Source organism: Lentinus tigrinus (genome assembly GCF_003813185.1).
Source record: "Lentinus tigrinus ALCF2SS1-7 unplaced genomic scaffold L226scaffold_7, whole genome shotgun sequence".
Classification (NCBI taxonomy): Eukaryota; Fungi; Basidiomycota; class Agaricomycetes; order Polyporales; family Polyporaceae; genus Lentinus; species Lentinus tigrinus.
Genome location: NW_027137916.1, coordinates 933,679 through 960,655, shown reverse-complemented (window position 1 = coordinate 960,655; position 26,977 = coordinate 933,679). Strand labels below are relative to the sequence as shown.

Genomic DNA, 26,977 nt, shown 5'->3' with positions numbered 1-26,977 from the left:
CACTTTGCATCCTGTTACAGGTTTTTCCTCCTATCAGCACGCACAACATGAAGGGGAGACCAAAGACCGGCAATGAACACTAAATCATTGAGGCTGACATGGAGTGTATGCAATCAATGTACCAGTATCCTATTATATGGGTCACAGATGATGGTCCAGATGGGAAACACGCTCATTGTCTCCTCTGCGGAGAAGTATGACTGGCTGGTGACCGTTGTCTGTTGGGGACACCAACCAGTCTAGCCTCCTTGCCGGCAACTACCTCACTCTATTCTTCCACCATGACTGAGGCTTTGGATATCGTCCGGTGGTTCAACAACCACAGCCGTGCCCTAGAACTTTTTCATCAGGCCCAGCTGTGGACCAATCCGGATCGTACCCATCCCCTCGCTCTCATCCTTCCTGCCCCCACACGCTGGACGACTCACTTCCAGGCTGTCTCCCATCTTTCTGCCGTGGAACCAGCCATGAAGGTGTGCGTCATGAGGAACCATGAGAAGTTGCTTGAGATCGCTGAGAAGAGCCAAACCCTGAATTCAAAGGCAACAGCGAGGAGGGTCATTGAGGGTGTTGATGATAAGGAATTCTGGCAGCATCTTCATTGGTACATGGTGTACGGCTCAGGATTGTTATTGTCTAACATTCTCATTCATGTCACTGGTGGCACACCTCAAGCCCCTCGCTATCACTACAAACATCCTCCAGACTCTGCACACCCATCTTGACCACGTCCTTGTTACCCTCACCAATCTCTTTCGCATATTTGACAGTGATACTATTGAGCCTGAAGTCCGTGAGCAAATGCTAGCCCGTCTCGAGGCATGCTGGAAGGGGTGCTGGTGCGGAACAGGAACTCTTCATTTTGGCTGCTGTGTTCCTCAACCCGTACATTAATGGTTATTGCTTCAACTGCGAGTTCTTATCTGGTGCTGAATTCTCTCCATACCCACAAACTCCGCAGATGCTGAACAATTATTGTTCAGCCTGTTTGGTCTCATCCACACGAAGCGATGCAACCGCCTATACCCCTCCACTGTACACAACATGTCCCTCGTACGGATTCCCGACTCCGAGACCATGCAGATGCAGGTCACCTTCCAATTCGTCGGCTGAAGCGCAAAGCTTGGCACTATGAGCCTGATTCTACTCCCCAGGGCCCGGAGGGTCCGGAGGTTCCTGAGGACCCAGAGGCCGCCCTTCTGCGCCGCTGGAGGGGTGGCATTCAGAGTTATGACCAGGAGACTGAGATATGTGAGTCTCTCCAGTCCTAGACCCCCCTCTGGCTTTGAATTAGCATACACTTCACTGTAATTCAGATATTCAACTACTACAGTCGGTTATGCCCTATGACTAATTTCCCTGGTTCTCGGCTTCGAGTTCTGACCGGTTAGCCATTGACCTGACATGACTGACCTTTTACCCAACACTCGCTCTGACTGGTGACTGACGGGGTCAACAACAACAGTGTATAGTGTTGAACTCCGAGTGATTACTCGAGTTTCCTGTGACCCGTTCAAGTCGCGATTTATTCCCTGTGATGACCACATTGCATACTTACACCTCTCTTTACGATTAGTCGCTCGCTACTTTCCCCTCCGAGTTATCGGCGCTTCTACCACCATTTAATATTTGCGCAGTCTCGGGATTGAACACCCAACTTCCAACTGACACAGCAATTTTTCTTTTTCGCTTTGTGGATTCTTTGAGCGCTCTCTGAGGGCTGTGGCTTGGTCTACTGTACAGTTGCATAGCTTACATAATGTGCACTGTACAGACGGCGCTGTGTCGAGCTCTGGAGTCCTTAGACTTCACAGAGCTCGACATAGGTGTGTAGATTCACTTTTGTCAATATATAAGACTTCACAGAGCTCGACATAGGCCATTGTGATCGCTCTGAGGCGCACTGCAGCCAACAGCAGGATGAGACATTCAACGTGCTCGGGGTCTCAAAACGAGTAGCATAGTGGTGATGTGTCAGAATAAAGGAAACGGTGAATGATATGTACGTCTGTAGTACTCTGCAAGTCAATCGGAAAGCTCTGGCCAACATTGAACATAGTGGGTACGTGTCGCAGCAAAGCATTGCCTTCAGCGCGTCCTGAGGCGTTGACGATGCCGGTGTGTAGTGACTGCCAGAGGGAGTTCACCGCTATGCAGTTGTCCTGTGCTGGCCTTTGCTTGTTATGCTGAGGTATGAAGGAATATTCAAATATCGCTATTTCATCGGTGAATGGAAGACTTATGTGTGCATTACAATCTAACCTGACGCGAGTGGGAATGGTACAGTAGACCCATGTAATGATGGGAATGCGAGACAGTATAGTACAAGTCCCTCAAACAACATGTTGAACACCTACCACAGTGACCATCAGTGGACTGACGGCTGACCGGGCACTTGAACCAAGTGTCTGCAGATCAGCCATTCTGCTTCTTCTCCTGCTGCTCATACCAACTTTGCGCACAAGTCGTGCAGATGCCATGTGAGCACGGATAACTGAACATGCTGTCAGCAATGGGAAAGCTCGGTGAGAAACTGTGGTTGATCTTGTTATCACCCTGGCAAATCGGGCAATCCAAGTTGCCTCAGATCTTGCAACGCAGCAGCCTTGGGGTACATTAGAGATCATACATTTTGCCACATACTTCTACTACATCTTCAATGAACAGTGAGGAGGTGTGAGACTTTACCTGCTGAATTGTAGTGTCCTCAGCAAAATCCATCTGTGTGTTGCAAAGTGAGCTGGATGAGGCGCTTGACAACGAGGTTCACGTGACTTGAGGGGTGTTCAGAGGATGACCGCAAATTGGACAAAGGGTCGCGGAAGAGCAGGCGAATGCTGGTGCAGGATGATGAAAAGGATCTTCTTGAAGACCTGACCCTGCAGAGTGTGAAACACATTTGCCACAGTCAGGTCTCCCCAGCTGGAGCGAGGACGGAGAGGGTGAAAGAAGTGGTGGTGGTCACAAGTCAAGAGAACGCAGATTCTTTGACATGGGCGCCAATCGTGATGAATGGCCTCAATCAACTCAATAATTTCTGATGAATCTTTGCATTGTCCATGGTGATAACAGAATTTGATGCTGAGAATGGCTGGCTGCATCTGCTTCAATAGTGTCACAACCATGCTGAAGCCTGAACTCCAGACTCTGAACTTACATCTCCAGACATCCGGACTCCAGACTTACTAGCAGCCTCTAGCAGGTTCTTGTTACAGAATTTTCCATAGTTTCTTCTCTTGGCTCGGGACTCTTCTGTCTGGACCTCTGCTTGGATCCTTTATGCCTTTTCTTACTTAGGTTTTTACTTACCTTACATTGGTCATCCATTTCCATTAGTATTCTGAAGCCCAGGACTTTTAGTATAAAAGTAAAAGTACTGGCGCAGCAGGCATTTAACTTCAGTAGTTTGGATATCTTGTTAATCCAATGTTATTCTTTACTCTTTGGACCTCTGCTCTCCAACCTATTTTCTGGTCATCTGCCCCCGGACCTCAACTTTGCACTTAGATGTGAAGTCCCTCAGTTGCCTTCTCCCTCAGAGCTTGTTGTACCAGCTCTAAGTCTGAACCTGGACTCTACTCTGGACCCCAATCCAGTTCTCAAAATAGAGGACAACAACATTACTGCTGTTGACCTCCTGAGCAACCACTGTGTCGGTCTCAAAATGCCAGGTCTGACTTCCGATAGAAGGAATCCCTTGTGGTGGGCTCCAAATAATGAGATGAGACAACAGCTACCCAAGAAAAATAACACAGGCTGGATTTGAACCAGTGACCTCCCTGGTTACATGCTCAGATGCTCTATACCTCTGAACTACTGTGCATTGGTCAAGCCTGACTAAAACCCCATTTGATTTTGAACTCATCAGGTGTCAGAGTATATCATTCATTCATTCACATTCGCACTCGGTCGTTCATGATACCCATCACCGCAGGGCATTGCTAATAGCATTGCTGAAGTCCTCACTAGTGACACTATTTATCCATTGACCGGACTTTGTTATCACTCTGATTATCTTACAAGTAATGCGGCACAGTCCTAATAAAAATAGTCCATGTATGAACATGGTAATTTGCTCCATGTTGAATGCTCCATTGACAATCTCACACCAGAGTATCCTATCAAAAATGAGTGCAGGTCACACTAAATATCTATGAATAGGCACCAAGAGTGAGCACTTGGTAAAGAGGAAATCCAACAATTCAACATACCTCTTCCCTCAAAAACAGCCTCAAACAGCTTGTCTCCCTTTGAGGCCCATGCATGACCTTGATAAGCCATCTGGCTGTTGAAAGAACTTTCATCCACAAAGACAAGCTGTTCAGGCTCATAATTGATCCCCATATGAGCTATAAAATTCATATGATGCTCATGACTTTGCTTCAAGGCAACTTTCACAATCTGTAGTGTGTGGACTAAAGAATAGTGTTAGCTCCAAGCTCAGCTCTGGGACATGATCCCATGCCTTCTTGCTTATGGACCACATCTTGTGGATGGTTTGCCATACAGTGGAGAGCAAGACATTAACCTCACACATTTCTTGCAGCTGTGCCTGAAGCTTCTCATCTGGGGTATGCTTGAGGTATGCAGAAAGATACTACAATACAATCAGCATGTATCAGCAGTAATTCATGATATGAAGTTACTTCTCTGTGCCCCTCATTGATCTTGCTTGGCCAAGTGCCCTGCCCAGCAGCAGCATCTCCAGTATCATGAAAGTGGCATAGTATGTGCTGAACCATGCAGATGCTAATACCAATAGTCTTGCTGATCTCTTGACAGCTGAGCTTTTAGGCATAGTGCATGTGTACAATAGCCCAATGAAGGTCAGAAGAAAAGGCTTGAGTTCAAGCCATAGAGCGACAGTCAAGCACAGCAAGAGTTAAGACTGAAGGTATGACTCTGAGGTGCATGGAATGGACTTGGCACACTAGATGCTCAAGCTGGATAATTGAGAATGTTGCAGGTCCAGCTTAATCCACTAATACTAAACAGTAGCAAAGTGATGCTACTAACCCATGATATGTTCTATAATTCGCATACTTTGATATTGTGCTGTGAGCCTATGAGCAAAATGCAAAACTCACAGCCACTAAATAGGGTGCAGTAAACACCCTGAAGTCAAGGGGACATGCTTGCAACACTAGTATGAGGATAATGAAAACTTGCAGGGAAAAATGCACAGTATGGATTCAATTTACTATACACAGTTGTATAGTCAAATATCAATTGTGACAGTGTACTAAGCACCATGAGGGTACAGGCATATGGGAGGGTGAGTTGTGTACTGAAGAGAGCAGCTGAGAATACAACTTACCACTGTAAAGCCCTCAACACTACCCCCAATAAACCCCTTCACCTGTTCTCCAGACTGTCTGACCAGCCATATGCCAATAACTGATGAAATATGTCAAGGGGTTGCTGAGAGAGGTCACTGCCAAATTCAGTATTCTTATATGAAAGTGGTACCAGCACCTGCACATTGACAAGATAAATCAAACAGTGTAGATTTCAAGCAGAACAGATGAGAACTGATTTGGGGTCTTCTGAGGCAGGTGGATGCTTGTGACAAGCTGAGTGTAAACAGCAATGATTCAATGTCTTCAGTGTATATATGACATTGCCAGCCAACCAGGGTCAGACATGCAGATGCTTATCTGTCTGTCAAGTGAGCACTTGCATTGACATGCTAGTGTTTATCTTGCTTATATTATCCACTTAATGCTTCCTTTGCTGAAGTAACAACATGAGTAGAGGCTGTTCAGGTTCCATGCAGTGACACTCACTCAGTAAAGCTGTCACCAGCTTTCAAATGTGATTGAGCTGAATTGCAGTCAAATGGACAAAAAAATTCATATATTAAGTTGTCACACTATCATGATAAAGATTCTAATTATTTTGGTCATCCTACAGTCTGCTAAAACAAACAATGTTCAGTTCACTCACTTTGCATCACAATTTCCTATCTGAAATGTCTGGATCAGACATTTGTAGACATTTTCAGATGGTTGCAGATAATATTTAGATGTGTTCAGATGCATCCAGGATTCAGAGTTCAAATATCCTCTGCATATTTTCAAAACATCTCAGACCCACTATCCTATGGCATGCAAATGGCTCAAGGTCCTTCGGAGACCTCCCTACAGCTCATTGTGATTGCTGCTTGCTGTTTACTGGGTTTACCTGATTGAGCTTGGATATGTGTAGGTGCATTCTGTATATTGTAGGTATTCTGGAGTTGAGGAAGGATTCTGAATCTTGTATAGTGCATCACAGATAGCTACATCAGTCATCTAGCTTAGTTATAAGAGGTTATGAGGAGAGAGGACAGGGATATGGATGTAGTCAAGGTTCAATGGCAGAAGTGCCCATGTACACAGGATGCTGCAGATAAATTGAGAAATACTGATGGAGACCTTGTGAGCAGATTTGAGCTAAGGCTGAGTGCAGCTCCAGGTCACTTGCAGGGATACCTGCAGGTATTGTGAGCTGGAGATCTGGATCTGCAGATCACAGATCAATGCAGATCCAGATCAAAGGTTCAAATACCAATGAGCTGCAGATGAGGTTGAACGTTCAACCCTCACGCTTGCCGATGGAAAGGCATATGAAGCCCCAGAGCCTGACGCTTCACTGGGAGGGTGAATGTAATGGGCAGGTCACAGAGTGACCATGTTACAGTTTTCGAGACACCAAGACTGGCCTAGTCCACCGTGAGGTTGAGGAAAGGATAATAACACATGGATAATGGGACAGATAGTCCAACAGTTGCGTGTGGTGCAATTCCCACATGTTTTATTTTAAATAGTGATAAAATGCCTTCATATATATGTTTAATAGATATATTGCTTGTGGATCAAAGACAATGAGCTGGATCTGGAGCTGCAGTGACCTGGATGTGTGTGGAAGTTGATTGTATGAAACAACCCTCACCTGAGGCTATTGGATCTGAGTGAAATTAGATGGTACCTCAGTTGTTTGGGGTAGTGTTAGGGAATATTCCAAAAGACATAACCAGATAATACTTAATGATAGTCCCCGTTGGGACTAATAGTAGACATATTGTAGGTCTCATATGATGACTTGAATACGACTTGACAATGCAAAGTGGATCACTCAAGGATGCCTCACTTCGTGAACATAGATGTATGCGTATGACTTAGAGAGCACTCAACTTCAGAGTGGGAAGAGATGGGGGGGGAGAAAATCTTCTTTCTCATCTCTTGAGGGATGGGGGTTTATGTATTGTCTCTGTGGGAATTTCTACAAATATTGTCCAACATCATCTAAGCTATTGTGTCTGACTGGACAATAGAGAAGGAACAATAGGAACAGAATAATAAAATATAGGACAATAGAGAAAGGACAATAGAGACAGAATAATAGAGCTTAGGATAATAACATGAAGACAATAAGGGGAAGGGAATAATAAGTCAGACAATAGGACAGTAGACAATAGAGTGGAAAAATAAAGGAAATAGTACAATAGTGCTTGAGAAATTCCTCAAGGACAATAGGACTAGACAATAATACCAAAGGACAATAGTTGAATAGGGACAATATGAGTATTAGGACCATGTGCACAAGTCAAACTCTGAATGAAAGTCCAATAGTCCAAAGTCCAAAAGTGCACAGAGAATGAAGACTTTGGCAAAGTTATTGACCAACACCCTGAAGATGTGTTGATGTCTTTAATTTGCAGAAGTTCAACAAGAGGCCCTGGAGTTTATACCAGAGCAAGCTACAAGTAAGAGAGTCAAGCAGAGAGTTAAGAACAGAAACAAGAACAGAAGTCATGAGACAGAGGTGGAGGTACAATGGAGGATCAGATGGGGGTTGCAGGGAAGCCAGATAGATTGAGTTCCAAGTAGCTGAGTAGATGGATGAGTAACGAGATATCAGAACTGAGGAACTATACAACTGTAAGGTATGTCTTATACACGAATATCTGAATGTCCGGTCAGAGTCTGATAGGAGTAGAGACAGGAGGTGGAATGCGGATGTGACGAGGCGGAAGCAAACAATCAAGCCTATTAAGTATAAGTGATGGATACAACGTCATAATGTAGGCGGATGACAGGGCAGATGTCTGGAAGCAAGCGGAGTCTGAGCGGATGTCCGAGTAAGGCATGATGAGTAGAAACGAGGGTGATGAAGTCATAACTGGAAAAGGGGGTGGAGTTTTGGAGCTAGTCCTGTTGGAGTTGTGGCAGAAAAGTAGCAGGGATGAAGGACTTGAGCACGGGATGTGACAATGAGTCTGAACAATAGTCCATGAACAATAGGGGCATGCAAGTCCAACTTTGAAGTACATACAAATTGCACATCAATACAAGATTGATTCATCAGTCTTCTTGTAGTACTTGTTGAGCACCGCATGGCCGAGCAATGCAGCCACATGGACAGTGGGCTTGAGGTTTACATCAGCCGCAGCCTCAGTGAGCACTCCTTCGAGGAAGTCAATAACTGGGATCACTTCATGAATGAGAGGTGGCCGCGTGCGGACATATGTTCTGTGTCTTCGAGAAAAAACTAAGAGATGATGAGTCATGATGTGCGAGGATGCGGGACATGCACACTTACTTTGAAAATGCATTTGAGTTGTTTGATAGTCTTCCATTCATTGCCTGAGAGCTTGAAACGGAGGAGATGCAGGCCTCGCGAGGTGTTGTGGGCTACCTTAGAGATAAGATCCTCCAGCAGAGCCTGGAGCTCAAGGGCCTGCCAGCTTGCCATGGCAACACTGTTCCATCTTGTCAGCACAGAGCATATGAGGGTGCAAACAGGAAGAGAGTTCTCCCAGCACAGCTCTGCAAAGGCTTCACAGAGGACAGGGCTATGCAATATCTTTTTGGTCAGTGCATGAATCTGTGATAAGACACAATGTCAGTTTGATTGCACACAAATGACATCAGCAAAGTGAATGTACCTTCATTAAGGTCTTCTGCACAAAGAGGCGGTCAGTATCAGTAAGCATTACAGGATCTTCATTCATCATAATGATCTCTTCAATTACCACGGCATCATTAACCTCTGCATCAGGATCCAACTTGTCCCCCTCCGGGTCTGTATCCTGGCTGTCTGAGTCTTCATCCCTGGCCACATCAGGGTCATGTGCATCTTCATCCTCATCATTAGAGCTGGTGGAGTTGTTGTTGGAAAGGTCTGCAGAGGTGGTTGATGTCTTCTTTATCAAAAATGGCTGCAAGATAGCCTGCACGGATGTTAGCATTACGATGAAAACAAAGATGAGGGAAACACATACTTTGACACATAGATTGACAATGTGGCAGAAACAACGCATGTGGGTGTGCAGTCCACACCGGCCATTCAAACAGCAGCTGAGTGCCTTCACCATTGTGTCATTATTTGAGGCATTGTCCACAGTTTGCCCATAGATCTATGTAGATGATGAGGTTAGTGTGAACATGAAGGGAAGAAAGATGGTGTTTCCCACCTTGTCTGAGATGCCAAATGAGTCCAGACATTTGTGCAACTTCTCAGCCAGATATCTGCTGCTGTGACCCTCCTTAAGGCTGTGTAACATGTCAGTCAGTTGTTGGGGCAAGAATATCAAGCCACTTACCAGATAAAGTCCAAAATGAATGACTGTAACTCCCCCGACATTTTGAAGACAACAACTACTCTGAGAAAGGAGACAATATTAGGTGATGTCCATCCATCAAAGGCGATATGAATGACAGTGGGCCGCCACTGCAGGAAAGCTGCTACATTGGCCTTTGAGATGGTGAACATCTCATTGATGTCACAGGAGACAGTTGACTCAGACAGAGTTTTGACCTTGGCATAGAGCATTTTGAACATCACCTTGAGGGGCAGATTCTCAATGATCGCAAATGGCCATTAACAAGTAGTCATCACTCAGACAGTTGTGAGGTAACCAAACTGGGCCTTATTATATGTCGAGCCGCTGGCAAATTGGACAATAGTCCCCTGCCCTGAAGCCAGAGCAGGATTGCAACAGTCGACATGTGTGTAACAGTGTGTTGAGGTTGCTGGTGGAGGAGTCTGTGCGTGCCTGAGTGACAAACTCTGAGGGGTGTCTGGAGCCAGGGGGGATGGGTTTGCATGAGGATGAGAATGAGATAGTGTTTGTACTCACTTGCAACAATAAAAACAGTACTTGATAACTGCATCCTCCATGATGATCTCCAGAGGCATTTGAAAGTGCTTGTATACCTCTGAATGTCATGATTCCATTTGGGCCTCTGTTCACAAGTGAGATCAGACAAAAATGAGAAGCAATGAGTGACATAACAAGTACCTCCTGCCAGGGTGATCTTTCATTCACCTTCCACCATTCCTCAAACATATGGGCCCGCTTCAGTTGACGACCATTACCCACAGAGGAATTTGCGGTGGCAGAGGGTACTTCTTCAGTAGGTGAGGGCGAGGGCAGCCTAACAGTCCTCTTCCTCTTCAAGGGCTTGCTATGGGCCATGATGGACAGTAAAGGTGAGGTGGATGCATGGAGGGAGGAGATTCAGATGACTGAGAAGAGCAGGCTAGGGACGAGGACATTGTATACATACAACATTGTAATGAGACAAGCTAGAGAGCAAGTAGAAAACCTAGGAAGGGCTCATAGCTTGAGGGACGAGAAGTTGGGTGTACCAATTGCAATCAGGCTGGAGTGCCATCTCCATGCAGATGTGGCAGTGCCTACGTGCCTTCTCTTTGTATCTCTCTCACTTCTGCCTTCATTCAGTGCACTTCTAACTCGACCTCTGCACCCTCAAAGTTTGTGTCACCTTGCTTGTCTGTAGTAGCACCATCAATATCTCAACCAGATGTTCAACACACAACTCCACGGCCATGTGGAAGCTGCACACATTGTTAGTTATTCTAACACTCCATGGCTTGAGGCTGGAGTAACTAATGATCTTGCTAAGATTTTTTGTTCACATTAAATTAATCCCCCAAAAGGTATGCTACAATTTTGTGATGCTTTCCATGCCTCACTGATGCCTACCAATACCCTCCACCCAGCAGATTCTAGTCCCAGGAATGCACAATGATCCTATGTCAAAGTCAGGCTGTTTTGAACTTTTTAGGCAATTAGGTCACATGATACTGTGTAAATATATTACATAATGTTGGACAGTGCTATACCAGCTCATCAGCATGCTCAGATATCTCACATTCATATCACTACCATGCCCCCACCGCTTCCATCTGCCACTGTTGAAACCATCATCTCTCTTGCCCAACAAGGCCTCTCTACCTCTACCATCAGGTCCCAAACTGGTGTCAGCAGAGGTCAGATCAGCAAAATCTGCTCCGCTCACTGTCCTGAGGTCCCCAAGTTCAAGGATGGCCGTCCATTACTCCTCTCCCCCACTGCCATCCGCCCTGCTACCTGCCTTATCGAGACCAGTCAGGCCGATACAGCCACAGAAGTCCACCAAGCCCTCAGGGATACCTTCCTTGGGGATGTCTCTGTCCAAACCATTTGTCGGGTGCTGAAGTGGGCAGGGATGGGGGCTATTATCAAGAAGAAACAGCCCCTTCTCAAACCACAGCACAAGGCAAAGTGGTACGAGTTTGCTCTCTCAAAGAAGTATTGGATGGTGGAGGACTGGAAGAGGGTGATCTGGTCAGATGAGACCAAGATCAATCAGGTGGGGTCAGATGGGAGGAAGTGGGTGTGAAAGAAGCATGGGGAGGGGCTGAGTGATCACCTTGTAGAGGGCACCATCAGTATTTCCCCATTAATCTGAGGCATCTGCAGTTCTGAGCACGTGGGCACTTCACGCCTTCATACTCAACCGCACCTTTCTCATCATCTGTGCTGCATCCTATCCCCTCTGAACCATTGCTACCACTGGGCGACACTACTGGGAGGACCTACATGCCATTCTGTGACCATGATCAACTGCCAATCTCATGCAACGCTGCAGGAATGCCACATCTATCCCATCACGCTTTCAAGGCCCAATCTGGCAGTCTCTCTCTGATTGATGGGCAAATGATGGCTCTGGCCAGCCGTGTGGAGGTCCGTGAGGCATTCACAATGCTCTGGAGCAAGAATCTGAGAAGTTATATTGGTGAGTGGAGAATATCTGCAGCCGGTCTCAGGTCTGCAGCTCTCTGCAGTCTGAAGGTCTGACGTACCTGTGATCATCTGGATCACATCTGGATCGATCTGCAATCATCTGAATTCGTCTGATCCAGATGTTTTAGATTTTGGGGGAAATTCTGATGACACTCAAGCATGGTGGAGGAAGTTTGATGTTCTGGGGGTGTTTTGGATGGAAGGGAACTGGCCACTTCTGCAGGATCGATGGCAAGATGGATGCCGACCTCTATGTGAAGATCATTGAGGACGAGCTCAAGAATTCCATCTTCCATTGGGGCTACAACATCAACAATGTCATCTTCCAGCAAGACAATGACCCCAAGCACACCAGCAAGAAGGCCAAACGGTGCTTCAAGGAGAACAAAATTCAAGTCATGGAGTGGCCCCCACAGTCTCCAGACCTCAACTCCAGTAAGAATTGACTGTGTTCTCATACATTTAGGCATGTTTACATATGTTATGCTCCACAATCCTATCAAAATGGCTCAGAACATACCAGCCACGATATAAACAGTAAATCCGGAACCATTCACAATTTGCGCACATTCAGATCAGTTATTGTCCGTTCTGATGCATTAGCACATGTTCTGACGTGTTTACACATGTTCTCGTAGGATAGAATGTGCTCTTGTATTATGAAACACATCTGCGCATACAGGAATATAAACGAACATAATAGCCACGATACGTGCATATGCGCTACCTCCTGCACCTGCGCCCACACCCGCGCCTCTGGTTTGGTATTGCTCGGCATACCCCCACCCATTGTCCGATGTCCCATCCATCCCCGCAGCTCACTTCCCACCTGCCAGTGGCCTGCACTGTCTGCCCCGCTCACCTGCCCCGCTTGACCGTTCCCCCACTCACCCAGTTATCCATCTGTCCTGTAGTACAAATTCACGCACCTTTTCCTTCATGTCATACCCAAGAATATGCACACACACGAAGGAAAGTGACACACCTGTCTGTTCGCATCCTGCAGGATGCGTCTATCTGCCAAGTCCAAACTGCGGAGACTTCTACTTCACCTGATCCATGACACATGTATTAGCCATGATCTAAATGGCACATCAGCCCAATATATGCGCATACAGTCAGTGCAAATTCACCTTCGATGAATCCAATGGATCGAAGTCCTCCCCACGCTCACAGTCCTCACCATTGGCCCAGCAGGGGATAGCGTGGCTGGCCAATCAGAGGCTGGTTGGTGCGAAGGGCAGGAGATGGGGCAGGACGGCAGTTGACAGTACGGGAAAGTGGGGGTAAGAGAGAAGGATGCGGCGGAGCGAACTGTTAGAAGCTCGGACTTAAATGCAGCTGGGGTCAGATATGCATATTGTCATCTCAATTTTTAGGGCAGAACAAATGGTTGTGATTGTGCAAAAGCAAGAGACAAAGCAAACAAGCAGCAAAGAGACAAGTTGTGCCCAAGCAACATGGCAGAATTGAGCTCAAAACCCGCGATAATGTTGGTCTGAATCGTCGCAAACACTAACCCTACAACCGTCTTCGCTGTCAGATTAGATGCCGCTCCACCATAGAACATATCCGCCACGATTATCCACTATCTAAACATATGAGAACACAGTCAATTTTCACTGGGCCTCAACCCCATTGAGCATCTCTGGGGTAACCTCAAACGGAAGCTTGCTGCATATGAGAGGCCTCCGACATCCATGAAGGAGTTGTGGGAGAGGGTTCAGGTGGAGTGGGAGGCAATCTCAGTGCAGGAGTGCCAGAAGTTGGTGGAGAGCATGCCTGCTAGGATTAAGGCTGTGTTGGAGGCCAAGGGGGGGCTACACAAAGTACTAGAATATTGGATTGGATCAAGGATCAGTGCCCATTACAGAACTGTTTCCAGGAGGTGTGGTCAAAGATTGAATATTATCTCGGTCCAAAATCATTGAAATCGCACATATTATATATCGTTGGAAAGCCAAGAAACACTGCAATCGAACGCAAATTGAATCATGTTAATAGGGTTACGCGTTACGGAGATATTATCAAAATAGCGCTGGAGTACAATTTCTGGAAACAGTTTCGTAAATCACTATAAGTCTGCTAAGATTTTCGACAATCTACTGATGCAGGTTAGGTGTTTGATATGCATGGCTCTCTTTGACACTATGTTGAAAACAGTGGTACCACAGTTGTGCGTGGAAGAAGAAACGATCTATCACAGCTTGAAAATGAGTACCAACAGACCGATCTCTACAGAGAACACGACGACCGATAGTAACGCCACTATCCACCCGGCAGTGACAAACGGGCGACCAAATATACGTTTCCCTGTCTGCCCCACGGTCTTGATAGCATTCTCGTATGCGGCGATGTTCCTGTACTTGTCAGCAAAGTCATGCCTCGAATGTCGCTGACGGAAGAAGGCAATGATGAAGAGTAGCCCCGCCATGACGGTGTAGAGGATGCCGACTGAAGGAAGAATTGAAGTACATCACGAGGTAAGTATGCATAGCTTGGCGGCTTACTCCTGAAGAAACGGCGGTCAAAGAGCCGGAGGATGGTGAGGGCATATCCCAAGTTGCTCATGGCCGTGCGGCTGTATGCACCATCGAATGTGCGTGACCGCGCCCTGAGTTCGACTGCATCCGACTCAGTGTCAGCCGTGTCTCAAAAGCGGATATTGCGCAACATACCGAGCTCATTGACATCTTCCGGATAGAAATGTTTGGAGCGGTGGCCGCTGTGTGCCAGTCAGTTGTGTGAGGATGGCAGATGTGATTGATCAACTAACCGATAGTACTTGTGCCGCTGAGAAGTATCTCTTGTGTTAGTGTTGTTCATAGTCTGTGTGTCCATGGCGGGAAGAAAAGGTGGGATGAGTCCAGGATGAGTCAACCGCAGCACGAGTGGCACTGGGAGACATTCCGAATGAACATCTGTCAGGCGCTCGCCGAGTCTGGTCAACGGTCAACCGCGCAAAGTAGCGCTACTTATCGCCTCCAATCGCTTCTCTCTCTCCGCCACCATCCCCGCCACTTGTGCATACTCTCCCAACACCTCGCATTTCTCCAATGGCTCGCGGAACGTTCAAGCAGAAGCGCGGCGGAGGCAGAAAGTATGTCCTCTCCTTCTGCTATCACTACTCGCCCGATCTCATGTCGATCTCTCTCGCGATCGCTACAGCTTCAGGTATGTTCCTTCGGACATAGTGTCCTCAGCAGCACAACTTTGGGGATCGACCGTGTTTGACACGCCTTCATAGCAAGAACCTTGTCCTCGATGAGAACGGCACAGCTGTAGCGAAAGATAAATGGTGCGTCCGCCGTCCTCCCCGTCATTCGTACTAAACCCCTTGTCCTCATTGGCTGGCGCCGTCGCGTCGCTAACCGACGTTGATATGCAGGGCCGCGCGTGACCGCAACGAAGAAGACTCTGATGAAGACGAAGAGGAGGAGGAGGAGGAGGAGGAAGAGTCAGAGGAGGAAGAAGAAGAAGGCGCCTCCGGTCCCACAAAGCCCCAGGCGGAACTCAGCCGCGCCGAGCGTGCAGAGCTCAAGAAGCAGAAGAAGGCCGCAGCTGCAGCCAAGAAGGGCGCAGCCAACGGCGACGAGGACGATGAGGAAGAGGATGACGACCCACTCCTCACGAATCCGAACCGCACTGCAGGCAAGCGCCTCGCCATCTCCGATCTCTCCGCCCCACGCGAACTATCGCGCAGGGAGCGCGAGGAGAAGGAAAAGAAGGAGGCCAAAGAGCGGTACTGGAAAGTGAGGGTCGTGTGTCCTCGTGCGCGTATGCAATCTGACCGGCAAAATTTGCCCATCCTAGTTGCACGCGCAAGGGAAGACTGACCAGGCCAAGTCCGACCTTGCTCGTTTGGCCAAGATCCGCGCTGAGCGTGAGGCATCTCAGGCAAAGAGGAAGGCCGAGGCCGAAGGTGCGCTCACTTATTCCCCACCCCTTGCTTCTCACCAATGCTCATACTGTATTCTGTCTCTTAGCGAAGGCCGCCGAGGTTGAGGCGAAGCGGAAGGCGGAGCAACAAGCAAGGGCGAAACGTTCGTGATTCCAGTCCCTCAGCGCAGTGATTGTGGATGTTGCTGTATTACCTCCCGCATTCGAGTCTGTTGTACGATTAGACCCCATTGCAAGAACGATATAAGACATGTATCATTACCGACAGTCCGATGCTCTATACAGCACGACCGAGCAGAGAAAGATGAAATGATGATCACACATGCACATGCACGACGACGTACAGACGAACGCCAGTGCGAGAGAAAGAAAGATATACATAATTTACAGATCCGCACGGTCAACATGAAAGAAAGGGCAAGGTCCACGCGTACGAAATCCAGTGTCCGCAGTCCAAGGGCTATCGGAAGAGCTTCGCCCAGAGGATAACGAGGATGAGGAGAACGAGCACCACGACAATAGCCGCGGTAACGACGCGCTGCTGGTACATTCTGCGTGTTGCGACCAAAGTCAGATCCATCTGGTGACGACATGAACACGGCACTGCGGCCGGTCACTGGAGTGGGGACGTCACTCACCTCCTGATCATCTTCTTGAGTGTGCCCGACGCACGGTCGATTGACGTGTCTGCGCGTCCCAGCTGTGGGTGTCATGGAATCAGTGCCGCTCGTCCTGGGAGTCTGTAGCAGAGCAACGCACCGTATCCCGCGCGTTCTGGATCTGCTCCCTCTGGCCACGCAAGCTGCGCAAGATGTCGGCGCCCTGTTCCTCGGTCTCCAACGCAATCCGTTGGCTCTCGACGAGTCGACGGGAGCCGTCCTCGAGCAATGCTGTGCCAGCGAGCAGACGGGTGCGGTCGCTGGTTGCGCCATAGGGCTCGTCGCTAGTGGGCGTACCGGCGCCGGGGCGTGCGAGGAGCTCTGCGCGTGAGAGCTGGGCATGGACGTCCTTGGAGAGCTTCTTGTACCGGGTGAGGTCCGCCTTGGCGGACTTGATACGAGACTGGTATGACGGGCGGATGGACTGAGGGATGCCTTGAATCTCAATCTCCATTTGCGAGACCTGCAATGCGTGTGAGCACGATCCCGGGCAGAGCATGAACGTCCAAGTTTGTTGTGCAACTGGGATGGCCGCAGATGGTGATGAGTTAGAGAAAGAGAACATACCATCTCGTCTGCCTCGTCAAGCTCCATCTCTACTCTGCGGAGGGCAGCCTTGCGCTGCTCGCCCTGGCCATCCTTGGCGTCACCCTCGAGCTTGTCGCGGATGCTCTGGATGATCTGCTTGAAGTCCTGCTCGTACGAATCAAACAGCGCAGTCGGCGAGTTGTCCATGGTGGTCGTCCAGCGCGCGAGACGCAGAAGTGGGAGGAAGAGGGAAGCGGGAGGTGGTGGTCGAAGACAAGAGCGCAGTTGGCGCGGTGCGTGTGCCGTGCCTGCGCAGGCTGCCTTTCTGGGCAGTGGACGGTGGCTGAGATTTCGAGTCAAGGCGAGCCTTCCGCGCACATCGACAAGTCTCACTCAAACCACGATGAAGTACTTGTCCACGCGCGGCGCAGACGAGTTGCTCTCCTTCGAAGAGGTCACTCCCTTTTTTCAAGCCTTCCTCCGCGATTCTGAACGCCGTCCCAGACGGTCCTCGCAGGACTCGCCCCCGACGGCGGCCTCTACATTCCAGAGCACATCCCTTCGCTACCTCCAGATTGGCAGACAGCATGGAGGGACTACTCATTCGTAGACCTCTCTGTCGAAGTCCTCTCTCTCTACATCTCTGAGGATGAGATCTCAAGAGCCGAGCTCGGCGCACTCGTCGAAAAGTCCTACAGCACCTTCCGCCACCCGGACGTCACCCCACTCAAGAAACTCACCGACACGACCTACGTTCTCGAGCTCTTCCACGGGCCTACTTTCGCATTCAAGGATGTCGCGCTGCAGTTGCTTGGCAACCTCTTCGAGTTCTTCCTCAAAAGGAGGAACCAGCGCAAAGGGCCCACAGAGAAGCCCGAGAAGCTGACCGTCGTCGGTGCAACTAGTGGGGATACCGGCAGGTACACTACCCATTTCTCGAGCGTGCAGTCGCGGTCGGAGTACATCGGCGGAGTAGTCACTGATGATACCTCTATTCTAGTGCCGCAATTTACGGTCTCCGCAACAAGGCGAACGTCTCCATCTTCATCCTCCACCCCAAGGGACGCGTCTCGCCCATCCAAGAAGCGCAGATGACAACCGTTACTGACCCCAACGTGCACAACCTTGCCGTACAGGGCACATTTGACGACTGCCAGGTGCTTTCCCGTCCATCGTGTTCATCTCCGCATCTGGTCTCACACCGCGCCAGGACATCGTCAAGTCGCTCTTCGGCGACAAGAAATTTAACGCCACCCACCGCCTGGGTGCAGTCAACTCCATCAACTGGGCCCGTATCCTCGCCCAAACTGTCTACTACTTCCTCTCCTACTTCCACCTCCGCCGCCAGCTCCCAAACCCCACCGCTGATGTCGAGATCCAATACGTTGTCCCCACCGGAAACTTCGGCGACATCCTCGCCGGCTACTACGCCAAGCGCATGGGGCTCCCCATGGGCCGCCTCGGCGTCGCCACGAACGCCAACGACATCCTCGCCCGCTTTTGGCGGAGCGGTGCATACGAAAAAGTCGACTCCTCTCCTTCTCCGGCTGGGCTGAGCCAACCAGCAGCAGGAGCGTCGGACGGGAAGCAGGCCGAAGATGCCAGCGGAGTCAAGGAGACCCTCAGCCCGGCCATGGACATCCTGGTCTCCAGCAACTTTGAGCGGCTGCTATGGTACCTCGCCTTCGAGACTACCCAGGGTGCGGACGTGGCGGAGCGCCAGCGCAAGGCCAGCGCGATCATCGCGGACTGGATGAGCAAGGTGAAGAGCGACGGCCGGGTGCAGGTTCCCATCGCCGCACTCGAGCTTGCACGCCGAGACTTCTTCGCAGAGCGTGTGTCTGACGCGCAGGTGACCGCATCTCCCACCAACATGCACGCTGGGGGAGGACTAATACATGAGCGTTCACAGACTTTGGAGACTATCAAGTACTACTTCGAGTCTGAACCGCACTACATCGCAGATCCCCACACCGCGGTCGGACTATGCGCCGCTCGAATGGTCGCTTCACAAAAGTGAGCCTCTCTCATGCTCTCCTGAACACACACTGAACACACACCAGCGCGCCCAACGTGCGGCAAATCGTCCTGTCCACCGCCCACCCCGCCAAGTTCTCAGAAGCGGTCACGCGTGCATTGCAGGGCTCGCCGTCGTTCGACTTCGAGCGCGACGTGCTTCCACCCGAGTTCAAGGGTCTGCTCGAACGGGAGCGGAGGGTTATCGATGTCGAGGCTCCCCGCGTCGAGCTGGTCAAGCAAGTCATCGAGAAGTACGCCGTCCCGGCTGTTGGACAGGTCGGTTCAAGCGTATGAGGGCCATCCTCGGGTGTCAGAGTTGACAATTAGAGAAGTAGCAGACACATGTATCTTGATAGCATGTAAAAGTAAGTATACTGTCTTTGATGCATGACACTTGACGATCGCCGCGCTCTGTAGTCTATCGACATGATAGTGGTTAGCGATCTGGGCCCTGAGGTCAGTGAAAGAAACAGCTGGTTTAAATAGTGCTACTCAGCACATCCAAAACGGCGAGCGGGCCCTGCGTGCGATCGCAAAAAGAGAGGCGTGCTGCATTGTCAGGGACTTCATGGCGGCCGCATGAGCTGAGTTGGCACTTGGGAGCACTCCAGGTGATAAATTGAGAAGAGGTACTCTATCCTTTATAAGATATGCTACCGACATTAGATGGAGCAATAAGATACTTTCGCCCATGATACCAGCTCTGATACAAGCCCAAGCAAGGCGATGCAGATCTAACGCCTCTTAGCCTCGACGCGTGCCTCGCTAATCTTGTCATTAATCCACTTGCGCGCGTAGACATAGGACTCGCGCATTGAGGGGGCGGAGGTGCGGAGGTGCTTCGGGATGAGGGGGATGCCGAGCATGCGGCGGACAGCGGGTTGACGCAGGAGGAGACTCTGGAACGTCATGGCCGTGATGCTCGTGAGCAGGTACACAACCACTCCAGAGGACAAGTTCGCCATAAGGAAAACCGAGCCAGTGGTGAGGATGCGAAGGAAGTTCATGATGTGGCCCATCTGCGGTGTTTGGCCGACGAGGTCGCGCATCGAAACCTAAGTGCACGGTGTGAGACAGTACAATGATCGTTAAAAACACACATCCACGTACGGAGATTTGGACATTCATCATCACGGTCGCAATGATGGGGAGGGCCCACGTGGGATCTGCGACAGTGAGGTCCGAGATCCATGCAAACCCGCTGTGTTGGAGCTGCTCGAGAGGCAAGTCGCAGAGCTTCTTGACGCCGAAGAACATGCCCAGCGTCACGGGCAGCTGGATGAACGGCGCGAGGGCCATCCCACCCAAGCTCACGCCTGCCTTCTCGTAAATCATCTTCTGCTTGAGCGCGGCCCGCTGCATGGCAATCATGTCCTTGCGCTTCTGCGCGGCGGCCATCTCGTCGCGAATGGCAGCGACGTCGTTCTGGTACGGAGCGAGTGCAGCGGTACTCTGCATCTGCTTCACGGTGAAGGGGAAGAGGATGACACGCGAGAGGATGGTGGTCGCGACAATGGTCCAGACCCACGGCAATCCAGTGGAGACATTGACAAGCTCCATCGTCCATCGACAAAGCCCGGCGGGGGTCCAGCTGGCAAGACCGAGCGCGGCAAGGTCGCCATAGTTCAGAGGAGGTGGTATTGATGATGCCAAGTCGACGGGCAGCGACTCCGTGGAGATGGGCACGTCGGGAGGGAGCACGGCCTCTGCTGGCGACGCGGTGGCTGGTGCTGTGGCATCCGTGGCAGTCGTAGCCTCCGCTGGCACGGGCTCCGGCGCAGAGAGTGCGTCTGCGGAGGAGTTGTCAACAGGTACCGAGGATTCGGGCTGCGCTTGTGTGGATGCAGGCGTTGAAGATTTGGCCCACGGCCACAGTGACAGGCACCGGGCACCTGGGTGCAAGCTACGAAACTCGCTACGAGCGAGCACCAACCTGGAGTGCTGCTGAACGCTTCAGCGAAGTCAAGACCAGTGGAATGCTGATGCACACCTGTAGCCCTATGGTAGAGAGGCATCTCGCCGACGGGGTGAGTACCGGCTGTGAAGCTCTAATTGCCAGTGGAACATGAGGGTATGCCAGACACCGCGAGCACAGGTTCACGCACCTAAGGCCAACTGCGCCCAAGCGACCCATATATCCCATGCACAACACCATTTCTCCAACAGCCGAGTGACCTGGACAGTCGACACCCAGGCAGAGGATACCGGAAGCTAGAGGACGAAGAGAAGGGGGTGAAGACGAGCATAACTTTAAGCGCCTTCTCCGAGTCTTGCGTCACGTGTACCAGGACTGGCGTTCTGCCCCGACGCCGTTGGCGACACCGAACACGCCCTCGACCTCGACCTTCTCCTCGACGCCCGACGCCCGACGCATTTGACTAAAGTCAGCGACGGACACACGATGACAACTATCCCTGCTCGCCTTGCGCGCACGGCGCAAATCTCGTCTAGCCCGGAGGAGGCACGCAGGCGGGTCCTAAAGCTCTACCGCGACTGGTACCGCGGCGTGCGTTGCTCGTCCTTTCACATCCATCGCACACACTGACTCCAAGCTCTGCCTTTGTCTTTTCCAACGGCGTTTCATTTTGTGCGGCCCACGACGTCTCCGTCCCTAGGCTCCGGAGATCGTCTCGCTCTACGCGCTGAACGTCTCCCCGGCGTATGTCCGCCACTGCGTCCGGCAGCAGTTTGAGCAGAACCGCTACGTCTCCGACACCCGCGTCATCGATGTTCTCGTCCAGAAGGGCCAGCAGGAGTATCAGGAGACGATGAACTGCTGGAAGCAGCTCGACCACATCATGGGCATCCTCCTCCAACCCAAGGGGCGGCCCCCGCGGACGTTCCTCCAGAAGTTCTACGAAGGTGCGTTTTTGATCCGTACTTGTGTGCTTGTGGGTGGATCTGGTGCTGATAGAGGCTTGTTGGTGTGCTTTGCATTGCTTCGGCACCGTGCGTGCGTGGTGACGCTGATAGGGAGAGACGAGGATGCCGTGTTGCCTGCTGCGACGGGTATTTTGAACCCCAAGACTGTCTAACTTGAGCTTGACCGTTGTAGAATTTATGCCCGCGCTGCGCGAGCTCTTCTTCCTGCCTTTCTACCCTGATTGCACGACTGGGTGAAACCGCATGAGATGGCAGCAACAGGCCATATCCCACGTCGCGTACGCTCTCTGCGGCTGTTCATTTCTGCGAAATGTAGGGTTTTGCTACTCCCGTGAACTTACGATGTACATAGGCCTGGAGTACTGTTCTTGTACCTGCGAGACGAGCGAAGGCGTAGTTGTACATATACCGGGGTCAGTTGTGGGCGCAGGATATCACGATCACTCTCGCAGCTCATCTGTGGTTTTTAGTTATGTTCATACATCCACTTGTCCCTCCGATGTGCTGGACTGTTGGACAGACAAGTTGTGGTTTCCCGGGCCGGCTCTTCCGTTTGGGTCGTGATGTGGACGCGAGCGTTAGCCCTGCTTCGTCTTGTCTTTCACTCACGAGCAATTCATTCTCGACAACGCCCCGCCGGTCTCCCTGCTTGTACTCTCCAAACCGACCTAAGTGGTAGATCAACAGTGTCTGGACAAGGCACATCGCTGTCGAGGGAGACGCCATGCCGGACAACAGTTACAAGGCCTCCAAAGAGGCCTTCGTGTCTGGAATGACAGGATCGAGTATTGGACACATAAACTTGGTTTCGTTTGCGTCCCTGGTACGTTCCGCTTAATGTAGCACGCAGTTCGACTGACTCGACAGAGACCATAGCTTTCCATAGCTCTTTACTCCGCTGCGCGAACACGTCTACCACCTACCAAACCACTGTCGTTTATGGGTGAAGCTATTCTGCTCGTCATACCCTTGCTTTTGTCTGTGACCCTCTTCGCTGACTATCCCGGACTGCTCTGTCTACTCTTGACCGCACCTACTGTCCTTCTGCTCCTGCTTCCCCGACGAGAGTCGGGCACCTTCCTCCCTTCAGCTCTCCGGCACAGTCGTGAACCGTCCCGCACATCAAGTGCCTCGCGCGACGCAAGCCCATCCCCTGCTCTCGCAATCCCCATTCCTCCCTTGCCCGCTCTGACAACGTACAGGGCCCATATGCTCCTGCTTACCTTCATCTGTATTATCGCCGTCGACTTCCCTGTTTTCCCTCGCGCATTGGCTAAATGCGAAACATTTGGAGTATCTCTAGTAAATGTCTCATTAATGTATTCATTTGTCAAAGGCGACTAATGCCCATCCAGATGGACATTGGAGTCGGTTCCTTCGTCTTTTCACAGGGTATCGTGTCCGCGATCCCTCTTGTCAAGAACCCGGCGCACCTCACCGCTCCACTTCTCCCAAAGGTGTCTTTGGTATTGCGCAAGTGCTCTCCGGTGCTCCTGCTTGGCCTTCTGAGGACGATTTCGGTCAAGGGTACTGAGTATCCAGTGAGTAGTGCAGCGTTCTCTCTGTCCGTCTTTGCGAGAGTTTCGTTCAGGAACATGTCACAGAATACGGAGTGCATTGGAACTTCTTCATTACGCTGGGCTTGATACCAATCCTGCAAGTTCTCCTACACCCGCTCATGGTATACTTCCCAATCTCACTCCTGGGTGTCGTCGTAGCGATTTGTATGCGCTTTCCGTTCTTCTGCCGTCGAGTCTGCTCACAGTTTACTCGGTATAGCGCACCAGCTTGCACTATCTATGGGTGGCCTGGCACAATATATTCTCGATGGTCCTCGTGATAGTGTCATCGCTGCGAACAAAGAGGGTATCATCTCGCTAACCGGTGCGTTACAATTTGTAGTCGTGCGCCGAGTTACTGAGAACTCGCAGGTTACCTTGCGATCCACCTCCTTGGTCTGTCCACGGGCACCCTTCTCCTCGCACCGTCACCCTCGTACTTCCGTCGTCGGCAGCAACAGCTCGCACAACAGAACGGGACCAACAACAGCCGCCAACGACCGTCGACGAGCGAGTCCGATACGGATGACGATGTCCCCGTGGCGTCTCCTGACGCTGCCTCCGCGTCCACTGCAGGCCCCTCTCCACGACTTGACGTCCGGCGCGAGAACGACAAGACGGCCACCGAGCTGTGCTCGTACGCCGTTCTGTGGTGGGTCCTCCTCGGGGTGCTCCAGCTCTTCGCAGTGGGCGGGGACGTCTCGCGGCGCATGGCCAATTTGCAGTACGTCGTCTGGATCGCGGCGTACAACTCGACATTCCTGCTCGGCTATCTCGTGCTCGACCTCGCGTTCTTCCCGAGCCCGCTGTCAAAGTCGGTCTACTCGCCGATGTCGAAGCTCAAGGTCCACCCGGACCCCGACATGCTCAAGGCTACGCGCCATAATGGCGGGGGTATAGGCAGGGAGTGGGACGCTGCGGCGAGTGCGCCACCGTTGTTGGAGGCTGTCAACAAGAATGGTCTGGTTTTGTTCTTGCTGGTGCGTCCTCATTTGCTGATATACATACACTCTTCGTGGCTTCGGCTTCCACTCTCCTTCGTTTACGGTCTTTTGCTGATGGCGTGGTTGTATATCGCAGGCAAACGTCGCCACAGGCCTGATCAATCTGTCCATGCAGACAATGTACATGTCTGACTGGGCGGCCATGCTTGTCCTCGCGGCTTATAGCTTCAGTGTGTGCGCTGTGGCGTGGGTCTGCAGACATCGCAAGGTCTGGCGGTTCTGATGACGGCTACGTCAAATCATCGGGTTGAGTGTTGATGATGTGGGAGGATATATGTGTATATTGGAAGGCCGGCCGGCGTGTACGTCTAGATGTCTAGGGGCTGGTTGCGCCTCTGCTACGGATCCTGACGCGTCGCAGAGGTCGGTTTGCTGGATCATGGTGTATGGTCACTACACTACAGCTATCATTGTTAGTGATTAACGCAGATGAAGTAGACTCTAGCTGGGAGGAGTGCCACTTGTCCGAATATCACCGCAAACATACCATGTATCTGACTTGAACATGCGACCAACGCCATTGAGCGGCCGGAGAAGTCGCATGGCATTTGGAACGATGTGATAGTGCAATGTCGAGCTCGGAGAATGCGTACCAGTGCCATTTACGTGGTGGAGGGCAACCACGTGCCTGCACTGGTTACGAGGATGGCATCCCCTCGGCAACCTTCCACACCTCCAAACCACCCTCTCCTCCGACGCCTGCCAGCCCGCACGCCCAATCTACACTCAGCACCTTCTTCGTCCCGGCACCTTCCCAAACGCGGAACGCGGCGACCGCACCCTTTGTACTGCGCAGGTCCCACAGGCGCACCACGCCGTCGTACGCTCCAGTGAGAAGCTGGTGCTCCAACGCATTCGTCGAAGCAGGTGAACCAGAAGAGGAAAAAGGGGGAGGGACAGCAATGCAAGAGGGGGTCGCTGGATGGGAGAGAGTGACAATCGAAGGCGTCGTGGCGGAGGACGTAGACACACGCAGGTCGTACTGGGAGACGCTGCGGTCTGTGGACGCCGTGAGGGCAGTTTGGCCGTTGTGCGTGAGCGCGATGTCAAGGAAGGGTTTGGACGACGCGGTCTGTTCGTGTCAACAGTCAGCGGATGCGCACATTGCCGGCACAAAGACGAGGACGTACTATTGTACTGGCGCATACGCCGTTCTCGACATCCCAGGTGCGTACTGTCGAGTCAAAGCCGCAGCTGTACGCTACCGCGCCCTTGGCGTCGGGTCCAAAGAGCACGCGTGACACGCGCGCGATGTGGCTCTTGAAGACCGCGGCGGGGGCTTTGCGCTTTGGGGGCGGGGCATCACCATTCTCTGTGATCTTGCGGCGTTTCTTACGCTCTCCGCCAGGGACCTCGTCCGCAGGAACCTCGTCAGTTTCAGGTATCGACGTATCCCATAGGCCAATGAGGCCGTCCCAAGACGAGGTGAGGAGATGTGAGCCTGTGAGACTCGCGGAGACGGAAGAGACGGGCGCGGTGTGCAAGTGCAAGGACGCGAGCGTTTGTGACTTGGCCTTACCGGAAGGGGAGAGGTCGACGTGTGTGATGCGCGCGGTGAGATCTTGGGACGCGCTTGCGATGAGAACAGAGTCGTCGGACATGGAGGAGGAAGATTTCGGGACGACGCATATTGAGGATATGGGTGCGCTGTGTGTAGTGGAGGTGTGCAGGAGGTTTTGGGAATAGTCGAAGACGCGAATCGCGCCGTCGTAAGATGCCGTGAGGAAATAACTGGGAGGTGAGTGGTCAGAGGGCCAACGCGCAGGGAGTTGGAGGGCAAGTTCAATGCTTACCCAGAGAGCTGACAGGACACGGACGAAACCCAATCTTCATGGGGGAGCGTAGACATGCGCTGCGGCGGCATGAGTGACTCAAAGTACTCGATTTCTAGAGTTTCTTCCTGGGGGATAACATTCAGCTACGTACTCGTCTTTCTGCGCAATAGAAGACGCACCTCTCCGACACCCTTCTCCGCGCACCATTCTGCCAATGTACCGCGGAGAATCTCCCCGCGAATGAGAAACTCGAACGGAATTGGTTTGGGGAGAGAGAGAGCCTTGTTCACAAGCTGGGAGAGCTGATACCGCTTCCATGTTGTCGGGATCATGAACTTTTGGGATGGCAGAGCATACTGGGTCTGTGTCGTGAACACTACGGGGTGCGTTGGCTCGGACGAGGATGTCGACGCCATGTTGACGAGGGGGCAGAGAGCGAGAGTTAGAGCTCGACTGAGACGAAAAGAAAGTCTGTCTCTATTGCACTCCAGATAAGATAAGATTCGGCGTCTCCCAATGATCGAGGATCTGAGATCCACTTTTGTGCGAGCGCCCGAAATTCTGAGCGTACGCC

The 26,977-nt window shown here is 51.3% G+C and overlaps 10 protein-coding genes and 1 pseudogene across 11 annotated transcripts; 6 read left to right on the top strand and 5 right to left on the bottom strand.

Moving 5' to 3' along the window:
* Positions 1-281: 281 nt before the first annotated feature.
* Positions 282-1,354, top strand: L226DRAFT_569337 (uncharacterized protein; the record flags this gene model as incomplete). Its single annotated transcript, XM_067684285.1, has 4 exons — positions 282-475; positions 984-1,104; positions 1,155-1,251; positions 1,317-1,354. The coding sequence occupies 4 exons, from the start codon at positions 282-284 to the stop codon at positions 1,352-1,354; spliced, it is 450 nt and encodes a 149-aa protein (XP_067537706.1).
* Positions 1,355-3,747: 2,393 nt separating this feature from the next.
* L226DRAFT_t74 lies at positions 3,748-3,823 on the bottom strand (annotated as a pseudogene). The gene has a single exon. The product of its transcript is annotated as a tRNA-OTHER (tRNA).
* A 9,881-nt stretch (positions 3,824-13,704) lies between these two features.
* L226DRAFT_428838 (uncharacterized protein) lies at positions 13,705-13,896 on the top strand (the record flags this gene model as incomplete). The annotated part of the gene is made up of 1 exon (XM_067674683.1): positions 13,705-13,896. A coding segment is annotated over one exon (192 nt), but the record flags the coding sequence as incomplete, so codon positions are not given.
* A 314-nt stretch (positions 13,897-14,210) lies between these two features.
* Positions 14,211-14,978, bottom strand: L226DRAFT_505208 (uncharacterized protein). Its single transcript, XM_067678020.1, has 4 exons — positions 14,853-14,978; positions 14,755-14,801; positions 14,587-14,700; positions 14,211-14,530 (listed from the first exon to the last, which is right to left on the bottom strand). Exons 1-4 carry the CDS (start codon positions 14,915-14,917, stop codon positions 14,277-14,279), a joined length of 480 nt encoding a protein of 159 aa, XP_067537704.1. The 5' UTR covers positions 14,918-14,978; the 3' UTR covers positions 14,211-14,276.
* A 121-nt stretch (positions 14,979-15,099) lies between these two features.
* On the top strand, positions 15,100-16,302 carry L226DRAFT_533133 (uncharacterized protein). The gene is given in 6 exon segments (XM_067680391.1): positions 15,100-15,176; positions 15,189-15,192; positions 15,322-15,374; positions 15,465-15,828; positions 15,890-15,998; positions 16,063-16,302. 6 exon segments carry the CDS (start codon positions 15,133-15,135, stop codon positions 16,125-16,127), a joined length of 639 nt encoding a protein of 212 aa, XP_067537703.1. The 5' UTR covers positions 15,100-15,132; the 3' UTR covers positions 16,128-16,302.
* Positions 16,303-16,396: 94 nt separating this feature from the next.
* Positions 16,397-17,454, bottom strand: L226DRAFT_533132 (vesicle transport v-snare protein vti1). The gene is made up of 4 exons (XM_067680390.1): positions 17,203-17,454; positions 16,736-17,098; positions 16,615-16,676; positions 16,397-16,527 (listed from the first exon to the last, which is right to left on the bottom strand). The coding sequence occupies exons 1-4, from the start codon at positions 17,368-17,370 to the stop codon at positions 16,437-16,439; spliced, it is 684 nt and encodes a 227-aa protein (XP_067537702.1). The 5' UTR covers positions 17,371-17,454; the 3' UTR covers positions 16,397-16,436.
* An 82-nt stretch (positions 17,455-17,536) lies between these two features.
* On the top strand, positions 17,537-19,588 carry L226DRAFT_505200 (tryptophan synthase beta subunit-like PLP-dependent enzyme). The gene is made up of 6 exons (XM_067678019.1): positions 17,537-17,617; positions 17,668-18,083; positions 18,164-18,320; positions 18,374-19,015; positions 19,076-19,179; positions 19,227-19,588. Exons 1-6 carry the CDS (start codon positions 17,567-17,569, stop codon positions 19,474-19,476), a joined length of 1,620 nt encoding a protein of 539 aa, XP_067537701.1. The 5' UTR covers positions 17,537-17,566; the 3' UTR covers positions 19,477-19,588.
* Positions 19,589-19,780: 192 nt separating this feature from the next.
* Positions 19,781-21,404, bottom strand: L226DRAFT_505197 (uncharacterized protein). Its single transcript, XM_067678018.1, has 4 exons — positions 21,288-21,404; positions 21,173-21,230; positions 20,293-21,123; positions 19,781-20,237 (listed from the first exon to the last, which is right to left on the bottom strand). The coding sequence occupies exons 1-4, from the start codon at positions 21,335-21,337 to the stop codon at positions 19,917-19,919; spliced, it is 1,260 nt and encodes a 419-aa protein (XP_067537700.1). The 5' UTR covers positions 21,338-21,404; the 3' UTR covers positions 19,781-19,916.
* L226DRAFT_551918 (NADH-ubiquinone oxidoreductase Complex1 subunit) lies at positions 21,399-22,560 on the top strand. Its single transcript, XM_067682848.1, has 3 exons — positions 21,399-21,688; positions 21,798-22,044; positions 22,156-22,560. The coding sequence occupies exons 1-3, from the start codon at positions 21,584-21,586 to the stop codon at positions 22,215-22,217; spliced, it is 414 nt and encodes a 137-aa protein (XP_067537699.1). The 5' UTR covers positions 21,399-21,583; the 3' UTR covers positions 22,218-22,560.
* Positions 22,561-22,673: 113 nt separating this feature from the next.
* L226DRAFT_505191 (uncharacterized protein) lies at positions 22,674-25,107 on the top strand. Its single transcript, XM_067678017.1, has 7 exons — positions 22,674-22,888; positions 22,942-23,367; positions 23,421-23,606; positions 23,657-23,789; positions 23,845-23,949; positions 23,997-24,604; positions 24,705-25,107. Exons 1-7 carry the CDS (start codon positions 22,790-22,792, stop codon positions 24,849-24,851), a joined length of 1,704 nt encoding a protein of 567 aa, XP_067537698.1. The 5' UTR covers positions 22,674-22,789; the 3' UTR covers positions 24,852-25,107.
* Positions 24,891-26,833, bottom strand: L226DRAFT_483499 (WD40 repeat-like protein). Its single transcript, XM_067677014.1, has 4 exons — positions 26,583-26,833; positions 26,422-26,528; positions 25,759-26,359; positions 24,891-25,700 (listed from the first exon to the last, which is right to left on the bottom strand). The coding sequence occupies exons 1-4, from the start codon at positions 26,817-26,819 to the stop codon at positions 25,266-25,268; spliced, it is 1,380 nt and encodes a 459-aa protein (XP_067537697.1). The 5' UTR covers positions 26,820-26,833; the 3' UTR covers positions 24,891-25,265.
* Positions 26,834-26,977: the final 144 nt, after the last annotated feature.

Coding starts and splice junctions, on each gene's coding strand:
- L226DRAFT_505200 (XM_067678019.1), top strand. CDS start 17,567: ATGAAGTACTTGTCCACGCGCGGCGCAGACGAGTTGCTCTCCTTCGAA. Junction 17,618..17,667: donor AGTTGCTCTCCTTCGAAGAG/GTCACTCCCTTT, acceptor ACGCCGTCCCAG/ACGGTCCTCGCAGGACTCGC. Junction 19,180..19,226: donor CGAATGGTCGCTTCACAAAA/GTGAGCCTCTCT, acceptor AACACACACCAG/CGCGCCCAACGTGCGGCAAA.
- L226DRAFT_533132 (XM_067680390.1), bottom strand. CDS start 17,370: ATGGACAACTCGCCGACTGCGCTGTTTGATTCGTACGAGCAGGACTTC. Junction 17,099..17,202: donor TTGACGAGGCAGACGAGATG/GTATGTTCTCTT, acceptor CACGCATTGCAG/GTCTCGCAAATGGAGATTGA. Junction 16,528..16,614: donor CTCAAGAAGATGATCAGGAG/GTGAGTGACGTC, acceptor CGCAACACGCAG/AATGTACCAGCAGCGCGTCG.
- L226DRAFT_505191 (XM_067678017.1), top strand. CDS start 22,790: ATGCCGGACAACAGTTACAAGGCCTCCAAAGAGGCCTTCGTGTCTGGA. Junction 23,607..23,656: donor TCAAGGGTACTGAGTATCCA/GTGAGTAGTGCA, acceptor AGTTTCGTTCAG/GAACATGTCACAGAATACGG. Junction 23,790..23,844: donor GGGTGTCGTCGTAGCGATTT/GTATGCGCTTTC, acceptor TACTCGGTATAG/CGCACCAGCTTGCACTATCT.
- L226DRAFT_505197 (XM_067678018.1), bottom strand. CDS start 21,337: ATGGTGTTGTGCATGGGATATATGGGTCGCTTGGGCGCAGTTGGCCTT. Junction 21,231..21,287: donor TTGGGCGCAGTTGGCCTTAG/GTGCGTGAACCT, acceptor ACTGGCAATTAG/AGCTTCACAGCCGGTACTCA. Junction 21,124..21,172: donor TCTCTACCATAGGGCTACAG/GTGTGCATCAGC, acceptor AGCGTTCAGCAG/CACTCCAGGTTGGTGCTCGC.
- L226DRAFT_533133 (XM_067680391.1), top strand. CDS start 15,133: ATGGCTCGCGGAACGTTCAAGCAGAAGCGCGGCGGAGGCAGAAA. Junction 15,375..15,464: donor GCTGTAGCGAAAGATAAATG/GTGCGTCCGCCG, acceptor GTTGATATGCAG/GGCCGCGCGTGACCGCAACG. Junction 15,999..16,062: donor GAGGAAGGCCGAGGCCGAAG/GTGCGCTCACTT, acceptor TCTGTCTCTTAG/CGAAGGCCGCCGAGGTTGAG.
- L226DRAFT_505208 (XM_067678020.1), bottom strand. CDS start 14,917: ATGGACACACAGACTATGAACAACACTAACACAAGAGATACTTCTCAG. Junction 14,701..14,754: donor GGAAGATGTCAATGAGCTCG/GTATGTTGCGCA, acceptor AGTCGGATGCAG/TCGAACTCAGGGCGCGGTCA. Junction 14,531..14,586: donor TGACCGCCGTTTCTTCAGGA/GTAAGCCGCCAA, acceptor TTCTTCCTTCAG/TCGGCATCCTCTACACCGTC.
- L226DRAFT_551918 (XM_067682848.1), top strand. CDS start 21,584: ATGACAACTATCCCTGCTCGCCTTGCGCGCACGGCGCAAATCTCGTCT. Junction 21,689..21,797: donor ACCGCGACTGGTACCGCGGC/GTGCGTTGCTCG, acceptor CTCCGTCCCTAG/GCTCCGGAGATCGTCTCGCT. Junction 22,045..22,155: donor CCTCCAGAAGTTCTACGAAG/GTGCGTTTTTGA, acceptor TGACGCTGATAG/GGAGAGACGAGGATGCCGTG.
- L226DRAFT_483499 (XM_067677014.1), bottom strand. CDS start 26,819: ATGGCGTCGACATCCTCGTCCGAGCCAACGCACCCCGTAGTGTTCACG. Junction 26,360..26,421: donor GTGTCCTGTCAGCTCTCTGG/GTAAGCATTGAA, acceptor CTCACCTCCCAG/TTATTTCCTCACGGCATCTT. Junction 25,701..25,758: donor GCGTATGCGCCAGTACAATA/GTACGTCCTCGT, acceptor TGACACGAACAG/ACCGCGTCGTCCAAACCCTT.